The sequence below is a fragment of the Styela clava genome, chromosome 6, assembly GCF_964204865.1.
Source record: "Styela clava chromosome 6, kaStyClav1.hap1.2, whole genome shotgun sequence".
In the NCBI taxonomy this organism is placed as follows: domain Eukaryota; kingdom Metazoa; phylum Chordata; class Ascidiacea; order Stolidobranchia; family Styelidae; genus Styela; species Styela clava.
In genome coordinates, this window is record NC_135255.1 from 6,279,657 (window position 1) to 6,295,023 (window position 15,367).

A 15,367-nucleotide genomic window follows, 5' to 3' on the forward strand; every position below is an offset into this window, starting at 1 on the left:
GAGACTAGATAATTAACCTATGTATATATGATCACGAGAGCGGCAGAGAAGACATTTTAAAAAGATTTAGAACAATAATCACAGCTCAATCATGACCGATTTGACGTAAACAGATTTAAACTGTTACCTAACACGTTTGCAGTGAGTTTGTTTAACATAGATTTGACGTGTAAACATTGGCGTATCTGACATAAAGGGGTGCATGGCCCCTCAGGCCAATTTTGTCACATTTTTATTGCAATCCTGTATGCAGTAAGACATAAATTAATACGCATTTTTCATCACCATTTTGCTCTATTTTTGAACAATTTATTGAAAACCGGACGTTTCCTGGCTTGCTATCAATAATCCTTTCACCAAATGAACCAAACGGATAACGGATGCCTTGGATAACTTTGACAGTGAAGTAGTCTGAAGGGCGATTCTTTGAGATATTGTTAGATATCAGTGGCTACTTTATCTGGCTTTGTTCGGAGCCAAAGGCACGAGTGAGCGTCGTGTTACGTCATTATACAAAAAATAAAATTTTGCTCCCCCTCCCGTGGCCAGGTGGGCCGCCGTACGCCACGTTCGTGTTGTTATTGGACACGAGGTCTTGATGGACGTGGAAATTGTTTGGTATTTTGTTGTTGTTGTTGTTATCGTTCTTCTAGTTTTCATTCATATATGTTCGTGTGTGTAATATTGGTAAACTCGCATACACAATAACTGTATATCGTCATGCAAGAATTCGCAAATAATTCAAACACAGGTGTGTGTGTGTGGTTCACGCAATCGCTGGCCGATTACGGCTTCCTCCACCATCAAGTCCATGCCTCCGAAAACATATAACTGGCTATCAAGTAACTAATCCCATACCCGACCTGGTATTTAAGAGTCTGGAACACATAAAAATTGAACGAAATTATCAGCGCTAAAAAGTACTTGACTTGACACCACTCTATTGCAAATGAGTATTTAGTTAGGACGAACGAAACACGCAGTCATCTCGTGAACCAAATTACAATTATTCTCAATATAATATCTATATCTTAAGATAGACTTTTCGTGTTAGTACTGGTACAATTATTGAAGTCCAGATATGCACAACTCTTATAGCCAAGTCGCCGGATTTTAGTCCATTATTATGTTTTAATAAACCTCATCCCATGGTGAGTATAAATATCTTGACCCACCACAAAAAATAAAATCCATGACCAAATGATTTTTCTACAAAATATAATATATTTATTTATTCAACTATTATTTTTCACATATTAAACCAGTTGCATACACACATTCAGAATACAATATTTCTGATCAATTAATTGTAAATAAAAAATAAGAAGAAATAGAAGGGTGCTGTTAAATAAATTAGGTTAGAGGAAAATTAGGATAGACGTTTTTAGATGTAATTTATCAAAATTGAATTTCCATTAAACATGTTTTGTTAAACATCAAAAATTTTAATAGTTATGATATTTTTACAATTCTTCCCATATAACAATATTTCATGTTTATATAATAACCAGTAATACTGTGATATATCCAAAATTTTATTTCATATAACTTAAAATGGAATATTAGTTCAAACAATTCGTTGTAACTAAAAAATATATAAAAAACACTTTTGTAAAAATTATTCTCATGTAGGCTAATTAGAAATTCTAGAATAGTCCAGTATTCTAAAATTCAATCCTCCAATTAATTTCAATTTTGAAGATTCAAGATGGAAAAAGTATGTTACAAACCTGAATTTCGACATACGTTAGGAATTCACTATGGAAATGGCAAATTTTATAGAAAAAAAATAGTTTTAGTTGTTATATGTTGAATTCTTTAATATAGAACCTTTTTAATAACAATTAACTCATATAAAATGAATTTTTTCGACATCCTTAAATGTAGTTTATTTATTAAGAATTGTGTTTTGTAAATTTGCAACTTCCTGCTTTGTCTGTTCCAAAGCACGCTGAGCTTGCCTTGATGCTTTTAGCGACTCTTCTCTGACAACTCTGTATTTCTTTTCAATCTCATTCAAAAGGCTATCTGCTTCAAGCTGTAAAGTCTTATCCGTTTTATCATTTAATGCAGTAATAAGTGGAAGTTCCATTGCAGCAGCAGGTCTATCTCTCATCCTAGATAATGCATCGTTCAATTTTTTAGATTTGTTGAGTTTGGAGTTGGGTTTCGGTTGTGACCTCACGTCATGTTTTAGTCTCTCTACTGTTACGATTGAATTGTCTTGATATTTAAATTTTCGCAGCCGTGCTTCAGGAGGTGCTGTTACGGATGTAACTGCCAGTGGGTGATGGAGGATTTGCCTGAGCATTTTTACATTACCCTGAATCGAGAGATTTTCATGGATATCTGGGTCAGGTTTTGCATCCTGTAAAAACTCCTTCATAATTTGAGACTCTGTTTTAACAATTGGCTTTTCTGTAACCGAATTCGATTTTTCTGTTGTCTTTATGGTCTGCTTATCTTCAACAACCTCTTCTCCATACTCATCTTGTACTTGTGTAAGGAAAACGTTGTCTTGATCAGATTCTTTATTTGGCAAATGACACTTATCAGCAAAATTTTCCCGTTGTACTGGATCAGGATTTTTGTCTATAACAGGTGGACGAGGAACATGTCCAATTGCTGGTTTCCGAAACTCTTCTAACATCACATCAAACGGATGTTTCATGATTTTAGGTACACGAGAAGAAACTCTACGCCTATCATGATCAGGAACTCTCAATGCTGGTTTCATTACAGGGGCCCTGGGTTTGAATCTCATGATACTTATACCAAGCCTATTGTGTAAGTAATGTGATAGAAGAGGTGGTTCACCTTTGCTATTGTTTATCAATGGATTTCCATGTAATACAAGAGCTTGTAGTGCTGGCCATGCCGCAATAGCAAGAAGATGTTCTTCTTCTGAGATTTTATTATTCGCAAGACTTAAAATACGAAGATGTTGAAACGGCGGAGTAGAAGACGATGTATTGTTATAAGATGAAATATCTGTTGTTGCGGCAGTATCCTTGTCATCAACAATTTGCAGTTTCTCAGATAAATCTTCTTTCTTTTCTGAAGTCTCTTCATCCAACCCCAAAGGCTTAATAATTCCTGATATTGTTTCATTGGAAATTTGTGATTTATTTTTACCACTTTTACTTGAAGGCCTAGAGCGATTACTCAATTTCACACTCGTGGGTCTTGATTGCGAATGGGAATGAGCTGCTGATAGCACCCTCTCTCCAACTACTTTAAGATAAGGCACAAGAGTTATTTCGTTTTTATCAAGATTGAGCTCTCTCAAACTAGGCAGTGCTGCAAGGGCCGCAAATGTTGACATATCATGCAATCGATTGTCATCTAACATAAGAACTTCAAGGCTTTGAAAACGAGTATATGTTTCATCACTATCTTCATCGAGAGAAAAAGGCTGACAAAGGTCTGGATGAATTTGTGACAGTCCATTTCCGGTCAATGTTAGTACTTTGAGTTTAGGTAAATATCCAAGTGAAAGCATATCACTGGCACTTAGATTATTATAAGACAAATCCAATACTTGTAAAGTGGCAAAATCGCCAGGTTGTATACCAATGTTTCGCACACCATTTACTGGCATTTCTAATTCTCTCAAATTTGGGAAAGTTGAAAAAGGTCGCACAGTGAGAAGATTTTCAGCTGCATTAACATAAGCAACATTTTTAAATTTTGAGAAATCTGAGGTCTCGTCAAATTCCAAATCACAGTCACTGATATTAACACTGCACAAATCATTGATAGAATCAACATGGTGATGTCTCAACAAAAATTCTGTAGTAAGATTGTTGACAAACTCGGATCTTTTGCCTGGTGCTGCAAGTGATCCTTTTTCATCACCATCAATGTAATTCTGTTGTTGAATTTGGCTAACATCTTTTTTTGGGGGTTTCGGTTTGAATTTGCGACTTTGTTCATGAGCATATGCTACAATCCATGAACCAGTTCCCTCGTGTGTAATTCTTGATATACCTCTTGCTGGAAAACAGTTCACAGCAAAGGTGCTATCGTCTTCAAGCTTCCAAATAGCACTTGCTGGTGCCGCCATGATGAACTTTAAATACACTAACTTGAATTGAGAACTTAATTCACATTGTGTCTCTGTATATAAAACTCACAATTATATAATGTACTATTTTAAATCCAAAAATCAAAGTTGAAGACTGAATTTTGCATCTTAATTAACTAAGGATTTCAAATATTAAAAATAATCTAATTTAACGAAGAAAAAAATGTTACCATAGCATTTGAAATTTTTTTAGCAAAAAACGCAATTTTGGTCATGTGACGACTGACGCACAGTACGATTGATTTAAATTATTACAGAGACAAGCTTGGTTCGATCTGCTGCCATGCAGACGCCCTCGCTTCAGAAATGAATAAACGTTTGTTTTATTGAACCAAATGTCAGGACATCTTGGAATCGGAGAACTGTCCCCTTCTGTAATATGATCCATATTATGATTTTACTGCACCAATGGCAAATTTTACTGAAATTATTCCCATACACTTTATTCTTGAAATACCATAGGACTTTTTCAAAATATCTTCAAGTTTATAATTCATTCCAGTCAAATTTTCTTTGAATTTAATAATTTGTTAGTCCTTATGTCTGTATGTAAGTTGTTATGATAATTATATTATACAGAAGAAATATTAAAATTTTGATTCAATCTGTATCTGCACATCATTGAGATGGGGTTAGTTTTTTTATGAGACGTTTCCATGACATTGCTCAAAACAATTTTCCATAAAAGCAGTTACATAAATGGGCTGCTACTGAGATTTGAAATATCAGAAATTTCTTAGCCCAGCATATTTTTTACACCTCCTGTGATATGGTAAGTTGGGTTCATTTGCTGGTTCCTCCCGAACATTGAATCTCTTTTATTTGATAGCTCTAATATGGAAGACATTATAAACATTCATACAAAAGAATATATTTGTTGTGATAAATGATAAAGATCAGATATATTCAAGCAATAATCATACATATCATTAATAGGTGAAAATGTGATATAGTTGATGTATACAATATACAGATATATGAAGAAACTATGACAAACACTGATGTTTTTTTTTTATAGGCATCTGCCTAAGCCCTAAACTAAAGCCTAGGATGTTTATTGCTACACATACAGAATAGTTTAGAATTGTTATTTGAAGCTCACAACAACTTGCTCCTCAAGTATACACAGCCTATATATTTCATTTCAAACATAAATGACAAAAACGGGGCTAATAGACTGGCTATTTTCTATATATTTAATGTCTTCTGCTACAAACAGACAAATGCTAGCGAGCTTGTTAGTGAAGTCGTTTCGGCATGCGAGCGCCATTAAGTGACAAACATACATGGTTGCTAATGGAAATAGCAGCTAAATGGCTAGAGCAACTATTTCATGCACCAGAGCGTGAAGTGTTTTCGCGAAACTCCTCAATGGTTGGCAACAACGACTAATGGTTGGCACTCACAAACTGGTTTGTTGGTAACATTAAGTTAATAATTATTTACTGATTACTGAGTAGGTCTGGCAATATATTCGATTATAAGATCAAATCGAATATAAGAACACAATTTACTATTCGAATATCTGGTAACACGGGGCGTGGACATACATAACACTCCCGGGCCTCTGAATCAAAGAATAAATCATTACACAACACAATTGCAGATTTCCAACGACCATATGATAATCTACTCACAGTTTTCTCTAACAAACAAAGACGTTAAAATTGAGTGTTTTATTTGCGTTATAGTGTTTTTATTCTTTCATTTTTAGTGGCTATGATTCTGTCTCGATGTTTAAATGAGCATAATGTGCGCCACTGTCGCGGGAATATTAAGTTTTAGTGGACCGTTTCGTAAAATTTGAAACATCAATACAAGTATTTAGTGAAGTAACATTACAAAGGCAACGGTATTGATTTCTTTAAATACTCATAATCTCCGTCATTTTAATGGGAAACATATGACAAACTACCGTTATTGGTAGGCATACTTGAGTTTCAAATTGGTAAGAAATCTTCATTAGTGGTCAGAAGACATTGTTTCGTTGATTAGCATGTAATCTATTACTCTATTATTAAGCGTGAAAAGTTGAATAGATCAAGTTTAACACCAGTGGTCATGCAGAAAATACCCAGAAGCTCTTAGCGACATCAATTCATTGATACACAAACTTGACACTGTACAAATAATGATTAGTGTGTAATTTCTTTGCAGGCAAAAAGAATGATAACCCATTATCATCTGATTATATCCCATCAATATTTAATTTTCGTCTTTCCCAGAGGGGTAAAGAATAGTTGGAAGGAAAAAGGTGGATTTTGAAGGAAGGCAAAGAAGACATGTTCGTTATTTTCCATGGTCTCAAAATATCAATAGTGAACCTTATTTATTGGCTGTGGCCTGGCAGAGTAGCGCTGACTAAAGTCATGTGGGATTCACCAATAAACGAGTCAAACGCGTAAGGAACATCGTGTCCAATTATTACCCACTATATATCACTCATGCAAAGATGCCGACGAGACGCGTAGAGTTCAAAGTGAACTGGCAGTTTTGATGACCCGTTCACTACGTTACCGCTGCCCCTATAAATCCGCAAGGTTACATGAACGGGTTACTGGAGTAGGCCTACGCGTCTCGACAATAGCGGAGATCCTGGGCGCCTACCGGCTTCTTCTCTCATCCTTCTATAGGATCAATCATTGTATTTTTGCTATTCCCCCAAACCCACCTTAAGTTTGAATTACCAAGGACGGAAAAAAGCGGGCTTGTGGCACGTGACACAATATTTGAGCTAATTTTAGAACAGTCCTCACGTGCTCAGTCAGTCAGTCAGTAGTTTATTTTATCACATACCAAAAGTACACAATAGACAGAAATATGCTCCTTACAGGCGGGCACCGCGTTGGTGAACCCTGGTCTAAGGGTTGCCTGGTTTGAATGCATTATTTGAAACAATATGGGAACAAGGAATTGATATTGTGCTGAATGTGCAGAATGACTCATAAGTAAAATGTGATTGTCAGAATGGTAATTGTCATATATAATTGGTCTATACTTTCGTATTTTGGAGTAAATAAAGTTAATAAATCTTATCGTTTTGCATGTCTCTATGTAAATGTAAGACACTAGACCTGGAATTTCGTGAATGTAATAACTTTAATTAAACTACATTCTGTATTCCATATTATTATTAAATATATACATACATATATGATATACAGTGGCTCGATACAGTATAATATTTCCTTTGGGATGGGATGAAACAGGCTTAAATAGCCATAGGATGGAACAGCTACCATGGACAAGTCTAGTTATCTATATACATATGTCTTTGTGTAGCAGAATCTGCGTGTTAAATGAACTGGAGAACAGGGACAGAAAAAAAAGAATTGTTTGCGTTGCGTATACTTTGGTTTGAACGAGGAAGAGAGCCACAGCACTTTCTATGTCAGGGAGTAAGACTTTATAACCATCGCCACGTTGTCATTTTAGTAGAAATTGAGCATAGAGTCGATATATCTTTCTGCTATAATTGTGGTAGAAGTGTTTTTAATAAACCTTCGTATGACCTGAATCTCCAGGTAGTTCGGGCGTGGTCGGGTATGCTGTTCAAACTGCATATTCCAAATGCAGATTGCGTTCGATATTCGTCCACTCCAATTAAACGGGGTAATCCCTGGTTTTCTGCGTGCACAAGGGCGGATTACGATCAGCCGTATAGTCACAATTTGTAATATTTGGAGAGCAATATAAAAAACGTACTTCTACTGTTTTTAAAAAATCTCCTGTGACATTTTCTAACCGATAACGATGCCGTAAATGCGTCCAGATTGCAGTTCAAATTTAACATTATTACTATAGAATATAATATTTTATTACTAATCATCTTACAGAGTTGATTTAGTAACGGATTATACCAACAGTTTTTTAATGAAGGCAGTACAATGCTGCCACATGCTGTTCCAGATAATAAGACGCTGGAAATAAAACATGAATAATTTTAAATATGTTCCAATTCATTAAAACATCGCGTTGGCTGTAGCTTGTGCGCAACAGTAGTTTTTGATCGATATACAACAGAGTGCAGGTAATTTTAGTTTATACAAAATCTCATTCCATGATTATATTTAGACCTTCTGTAGAAAGTATATTAATATGCTATTCTGGTTTAGATTATGCGAGAAACTAGAATTTAATACGACCAGTGTCTACGGAATACATGGATCCAATATTAATTATATATTGAGTACCTTTTATTGAGAATTTTTAATTCAATCAACTTAATCTAATTGATGAAAAAACTCATGAAATTAAATTATCATTTTTATTTCTTTCGGTTAGTTAGACTAACATGTCGATAACTACGAAAATATGAAATTAGTACGGTCGAGACTCAAGATATTGTTCAGTTATCTCTTATTTCCTTGTTAGGTAGCCCGCAGTGTTCGAATTTCGATAAGTAATAGTCGGGCTTTGACATAGGCGAGAGACCTATTGTTCAATACAAATGTATTGCAACTGATAAGAACATCGCTCTCAACGGTGTGCGATATAGGTGACGACTGACGATTAAAATGTACTTATTAGAGCAAAGTCAAAGGTGATAAGAAAGGTACTTATTTAAAATAATAGACCAGCTGACGTAAGAGCATTGCCTCGGGCAACAAGGAGTGAGGCTGAAATCACGATGTTATGACTAATCATATAATTTTCCAATGAACTACAGAAATGTCATCAGAAATGATCGAAGGGAAAGTACGTTATGCATTTGTTTGAGTGAGAAATTTCGCGATGGCTTCATAGTAGAAAAGGGCTCATAGTAGGAAGATTACGAGGCAGTTCAATGTAATATCACAGATACTTTGATCGTCATTATAATACAAGAAATATTTTAAGCTGTTAGACAATTGGTGCCCAATTAACCAGACGTAGGTACTTTCTAATGCTTTAGAATGTGACAAGACTCTTACTAGAGACCGCAGTGACTGCCTTATTTCTCCGCACTTAACCCCAAACACTTGACGTAATAGGGCATATGTATGAAAGTAAGGTCAATTATACACCAGAAACGATAACTCGAATGTTAAAAAGAGACTCAATGCTATAATATATATATATCGCACATGAACAAAAATACTGATTGTTAAGACAACAACATTACAATAAAATGCACAGACCGTCGTCGCGTATGATGTATTCTATTTGCGAAACGAAAATTGCCCTTTGCAAGGGCGGCAAGTTATTCTACTGTTAGTTAACAATAGGCTTTGATCCGGTGAATATGGTATGGTATTTATAGACAATAAAATAAAAAGTTAAGGATGAATCAGACCTGCTAGTGAATACCGCAACTTCTATTGTGTATGGACTTGTTATACGAATGTTAGTGCTAGCATTCGCCATTTCTTCTTCTACCAATGCGCCTTTAATGATCAGTAAAAGTATTCTGTTACCTCAGCTAGATTTGACAAATTCAAGGCAAAAGTCGAAATGATTTGACTCATAGTTGTCGAGTACTTTTGAGTTTTTCCTCGGTGTCCTATATTCTACGTAAAGTTATTCACGTTTTTTGTACTTCCTTAATTTTCGAAACAAAGACTAGAAAGTTTCAGGATATCAGTAAATTTGCTTATAGCCTGATGAGCTTGTACACAGTGTTCTGTTTAATTAATATACAATTTTGACTATTAGAGGTATAAAGGATTGTCATCATGGGCCTGGACAAAATAATTACGAAGCATCGGTAGTTACTTTCGGACGAGATTGTCGAATAGACTTTTTAAAGTATTGACATATTGTCCTTCACCAATTTCCAAATTAAACAAATAGCTTTTAACGTAATATATAATAGATATTTTAAAATCTATTGAAAATCAATGCATATCTTCACTGAATGCATAATTAGTTAATATTCTCAGGGTGACCAAAACAGAACCCAGGTCATTTGCATTTGGATTACTGAAACATTCGGGTACAACCATGCACAAACAGAAGTTCAAGTGTTATCTTCTTTTTTGTGTAGAAGTCATTAGGAAATTTATGGGTTTTGTTTTTTAGGGTCTTTCTGTAGATGACTAATTTTCTTGGCAGTAAAACTCTGCCTAGCGCAGTAAGTTGTTTAAAATTATAACGGTATTTTCACTATTTTAAAAAACATATTATGGATGGTCATTTTGCCCAAATTTTCAGACGTTTGTGTTGAAATACAGTATCGTATTACTGATACAAATACAATTTTCCACCTTAAAATACAAATGCTTCGTTTCAGAAAAAACGTCCAAAATATACATTTATAACATAATAATATTTACATGAGAATTAGAATATACACATGACCCCTCAGATGAAGTATGCTGGAAACGGGTCTACCGTATCTAACGGTCATCATTTGCGAAGTTACAAATTTCTAAAACTTGAACCGGCTATAGTTCGAAATATTCATCTGAAACTTATCTTTGTAACTTTTGCAACTTTCTGCATTGGAGTTATTATCGGTTTTAATGTGAAGGATATAATGATACAGACTTGTGGTACGGCAACATCATCAATAGTACACCAACCGATAAGAAGGGAAGTTCTCAAAGTTTCGAAACCGAAGTAAGAATAGCTTATAGTCAGTCTTAACAAAACGAAAATTGTGTTAACACCGACTAATCATTTTAACAAATAATGTACTTCCTTATTTCCCCAGAAACGAACGCATACCGTTCGAACAACTTCCAGAAAAATATCTGAAGAACATCCCGATGCCACCACCAGCAAATTCATTTCCGTTGAGGTAAGAGTAACCACACAAAGCATATGCAGTGATACTGTCTCTAAAGTGAATAAATCGTGTTTTTATTTTACTTGAATGCATTTTTTTTTCATATTATTCATAGAGTTGGATAACGACTAGGGCCGAGCATTTCGATTCGAATAGTAAATTATTCGAATTACTTCATACGAAAATTTCGAATCGCCGCCATCTAGGTTTTTTTCTGTCCGCAAAGGGTCGAGATGGATTCCAAACTTTTTTTTCATTAAAGCCATATTTTGACAATGCAATTCTGACATATGACTCTTTTCTTCCTGATGAGTTATTGAAAAAACATGTTTCCTATTGTGTGTGAACGCTCAGCGAACTTCCTGAGTGATGGATTATATGTTTCCAGTAATTTATGTGTTAGGAGGACACATTACAATAAAAAAAGTCACATACAAATACACATCTTCCACGTATGCGAGATTCGATTCGAAGGAAATATTCGATTTGATTTTGAAATCATCAGTTATTTGAAAACAATTTTTCGGCATCTCAGCAGCGCAAAAGCAAATCGGTATTGGAAAAGGTTATTACCGGGTATGAAAAAAGTGGACATTTTAAACATAAGCCAACTTTTGCAACACGATTACAATTAGGAGTTGGGGTTTGTCGCTCAGTCTGTTTAGGTCTTGGTTTACAGGGGTTTTAATTCCAACTGAAGTTGTTTTAGACTGACTAATGGGGCGTTAGAATCTACTACTGGACAAAAGCCTACCGGTGGATTTAAAGAAAATAGATGCTTGAAAATATTCATGTAATGCAGCCTACGTCAAACTTCGCATAACTTCGGTGTTTGTGTTTGTAACCATTCCTTGAACAACTTTCTCAAAGAATGCAAGTTGTAAACATGTCGGATTTTTTATATTTACATTATACATATATTATATACGAGAACAAAATGAATAAATAGGTAATCACGGTTATGGTTATGGCTTAGTATATTATGCTATTGTGAATTGCGAGTCTTCAACGCTTACTTCTCTGAAATAGCATAATAATTCAATTTAATGAAGATATAAATATGGAGGTTAGCATAACATGACAAGAATGTTCTCTGCTATAAATTGTGAAGCTTTTTGTGAATATTCCTTACGCGTTTGCGTCGTTTATTGTTGAATCCCACACATTTTTGATTAGCTCTACTCTTCTCCGAACACGACTAAGAAATAAGGTTTACTATTGATATTTTTAGACCATGGAAAATAACAGACATGATAAATGATTCTTCGGATGCAAATCCCCCGTTTTTCCTTACAATTCTGGTGAAATCTGCAGTTAGTTATGCAAGACGAAGATTTCAAATCCGACAGACGTGGGGATCAATGAAAAGTATAGAGGGCAAAAAGTGCGTTCTTTTATCATATCTTGTTTAAGGCAGAAAATACCTGTTATATATTGTTCTATATTATCCCACCCTAGCTATGGTAAGGAGAATATTAATTTCTACTGCATGAGCTGTATGGAGCCGCATACATTACATTATTTTTAACTGACTGCAAAGTATTATTGATTGGGTAGACTATATCTCTGAATCTACAATGAAAGGAAGACCTAATTATTGTTTATTAATAGTAAAAAAAAAAATTTTATTCAATATTTTCTTTAAATCCATATTTAGGCTAAAAATTGAACTCGCATTAGCATACATTATCCGATTGTATATTTTTTTTATACAATTGTTATTTAATTATTTCCCTAATCGCTTTTTATTACAAACATTCGAATCTAAATTGTATCATCCTTTTTATAGGATTGCTGTGATTTTCGTTATCGGGTTGGCAACTTCGAAAATACAACAAGAATTTTTAGAAAAAGAAAATAAATTATACGGAGACATCGTTCAAGGAGACATAAAAGATACATATCGAAATTTACCTTTAAAGGTAAAGTAGTTTATCTTCTATATACATCTGCGACCCCTCAGGGGAAAATTGCGTGGCCTGCGGAGACGTGCCAATTTTGAATATTGTGCGGCCCGAAACGAGTTTTCAACTTAATTTGGCGATAGCCGATACCTGAGTCCAATTTCTTATCTATGCCTATGACGTCACAATGCCTCAACAGCTACCTTGTGCAAACAACGCATGTCATAAAATCAGTAACCAAAGTATATTTGTGCCTGAAACTACTAGAAAGCCTATGTTAAATAAAGGTGCGGCCCGAGTTTTTACCCAGCTATTTGTATCTGGCCCTCCTGTATTAAAGGTTGCACACCCCTGGCATACACAATCAACTCCCATGACCACTGCTCTGATAAGATAGTGGTTTCTAATCTATTACTAACTGTCATCTGAGAAATACGGTCCCAGCCTTCGCTGCATGCATTATTTTTGTTTGTTTTCATTAAAAAAAAAATAATTCTGTTTATAATCGACTCGTTTTAATCTGAAGTATTTTTTAATATTTTTTTTCAAGGTACTTTCCGGTTACCAGTATATTGTTGAACATTTTGGTAACGCCAGCGAATACTACGTTTCTACGGACGATGATTGTTTTATCAACATTCCAAATACATACGAGTATTTTACCGATCTTGATCCGGCTAAAAGAAATGCTGCTCATTGTGGATACATTTATTCTGCTCGGTCGTCTCGTATATCGTAAGTATAATATATATAACCTGGTGCTGGATTAATTTCAAACAGAGATCTTAGTCATAGTTGTTATTAGGACACATTAGAATCTGCTTCGATTCTAAAAGATACATAAATGTATACCTAGATCGGTAAAGTTTTAGGAGTAAGAAAGTAAATAATTGACTTGTTGTTTGTATGGTTGTTGTATGATGAACGACAGCTTATCGTCTGTCGTTAAACGACGAACAGCAACAAACAACAACAAGTCGATACATTACTTTTCTTACACCTAAAATTGGTGAACCCGACGTGTTTGTAAGAGTTTTCGGTTTTTTCACTGCAGCTAAGCTTGGCATTTTGTAACGTTAACCAGTTCGTTAAAAATTGTCTTTCATTTTTTCCATATTATGCAGTCTACTTACATACTTACATTTGAAAATTCACAGAGACCTTTTTTGCTAATTTTCCATCTGAACCATGCACGAAATAATTTTATATGTATACTTGTTTTTAGAAATCCAAGATCAAAATGGGGCGTGGCCGAAGAGTTCTATCCAATGACGCCATATCCGAAATTCTGTCACGGAGGAATGACAATTTTATCTCATGATATTTTACGTGATATTTACCGCGTGTCATTAATCACAAATTATACCGGATTTCACCTTGAGGACGTCTTGACGAATGGAATATTGAGAGAAAAGTTAAACCGTGGGGACGAAAGCATCAGACAAATAGTTCTTCGAGATAAAAAGACAAATAAAAGAAAGCCGTTGATGTGGCATTTGGGGTATAAAAAAGACAAAGAAGAATCATTTGATGGAATATGGCGAGGTATTAAACGAATGTTGGGTTTCTATGATGGACCTTACGATCCAGTAAGAGGATATAGGGCTGAGTTGTCTTCCAATCTTCCGACACTTGAGGGGCAAACTCTACAAGAAACGATTGAATTCTTTGGTCCTGTCGTTAACCGCAAAGGTAAGGCAAGCAGGTGATAAGAAGAACATTGAAAGCTATATGTTTCGGATCATTTGCACTGTGTTGCTACCGCATTTGTTTTTAATTTGTGCCGAGTCCTTACTTTTATCCTTCCTATTTAATGTACATTTTATTAGAGGTTTAGTTGAATACATTTCAAGAAAGTTCCGATTTATTCGTCGTTCAATCTTGATTAATCAACTCTACTTTCCCAGGGAAACCGCGTAAGCCCCATTCTCTTCTGTACCGCATGGAATAATTGCAGTTTACTCTGGATTATACATTTGTGTATTCAGCGTTCACATTCACACACGTTGTTTGAATTCACTGTACTATTAATTTTTGAAATTGTAATACTTGATTTATTTTATTGATTTCACTTTATACATCATTATTTGAAATTGATATTTATTTTAGCATGTATTTAATAATCAATAGTTGCTTCGACAAATTTAATTAAACTTTAATCAAGATAACATTTCAATTATTGCGCTTTTATTGATTCTGCTTAATAAAAATTCATTTAAAGTTTTGTCTGTTAAAAAAACTTTTTACGAGAACTCGCATGAAACAATGGGTGATCACTGACTAAAGCAACAGACTAAAAGACCCACAAACTAAATTGATTCATGGTGGTTCATTACGCGCCAGCCTACTGTCGCGAGTCTCAAAAAAAGTGCTGGTTCTTTTCATTAAAGCGTAGAAAATCAGCTTCAAGGAAGTAATCCTGTACAGGTAAAGTTCTAGTAAAAAAAAATCGAGTGTGATGACTTGTGATGAAAGTTCAGTAGTTTCAAATTTGGAAACATCGAGAAACACTCGTTTGACAATATTACTAAACGCAAGGCAAGAATCACGTGGGGCGCCATTATTCGAAAGTAGTAGACTCTCGGATGCAACAATGGACCTCAATTTACAACATGAAATTTTACACAAATAAAACCAGTAACATTCCAGAGATAACGACCACTATTC

At 34.8% G+C, this 15,367-nt stretch overlaps 2 protein-coding genes across 2 annotated transcripts; one reads left to right on the plus strand and one right to left on the minus strand.

Moving 5' to 3' along the window:
- Window positions 1-111: 111 nt before the first annotated feature.
- LOC120331182 (X-ray radiation resistance-associated protein 1-like) lies at window positions 112-7,230 on the minus strand. Its single transcript, XM_039398244.2, has one exon. It carries the CDS (start codon window positions 4,064-4,066, stop codon window positions 1,889-1,891), a length of 2,178 nt encoding a protein of 725 aa, XP_039254178.2. The 5' UTR covers window positions 4,067-7,230; the 3' UTR covers window positions 112-1,888.
- Window positions 7,231-8,778: 1,548 nt separating this feature from the next.
- LOC120331205 (uncharacterized) lies at window positions 8,779-14,941 on the plus strand. Its single transcript, XM_039398274.2, has 6 exons — window positions 8,779-10,627; window positions 10,722-10,808; window positions 12,028-12,180; window positions 12,586-12,718; window positions 13,251-13,435; window positions 13,926-14,941. Exons 1-6 carry the CDS (start codon window positions 10,362-10,364, stop codon window positions 14,407-14,409), a joined length of 1,308 nt encoding a protein of 435 aa, XP_039254208.2. The 5' UTR covers window positions 8,779-10,361; the 3' UTR covers window positions 14,410-14,941.
- Window positions 14,942-15,367: the final 426 nt, after the last annotated feature.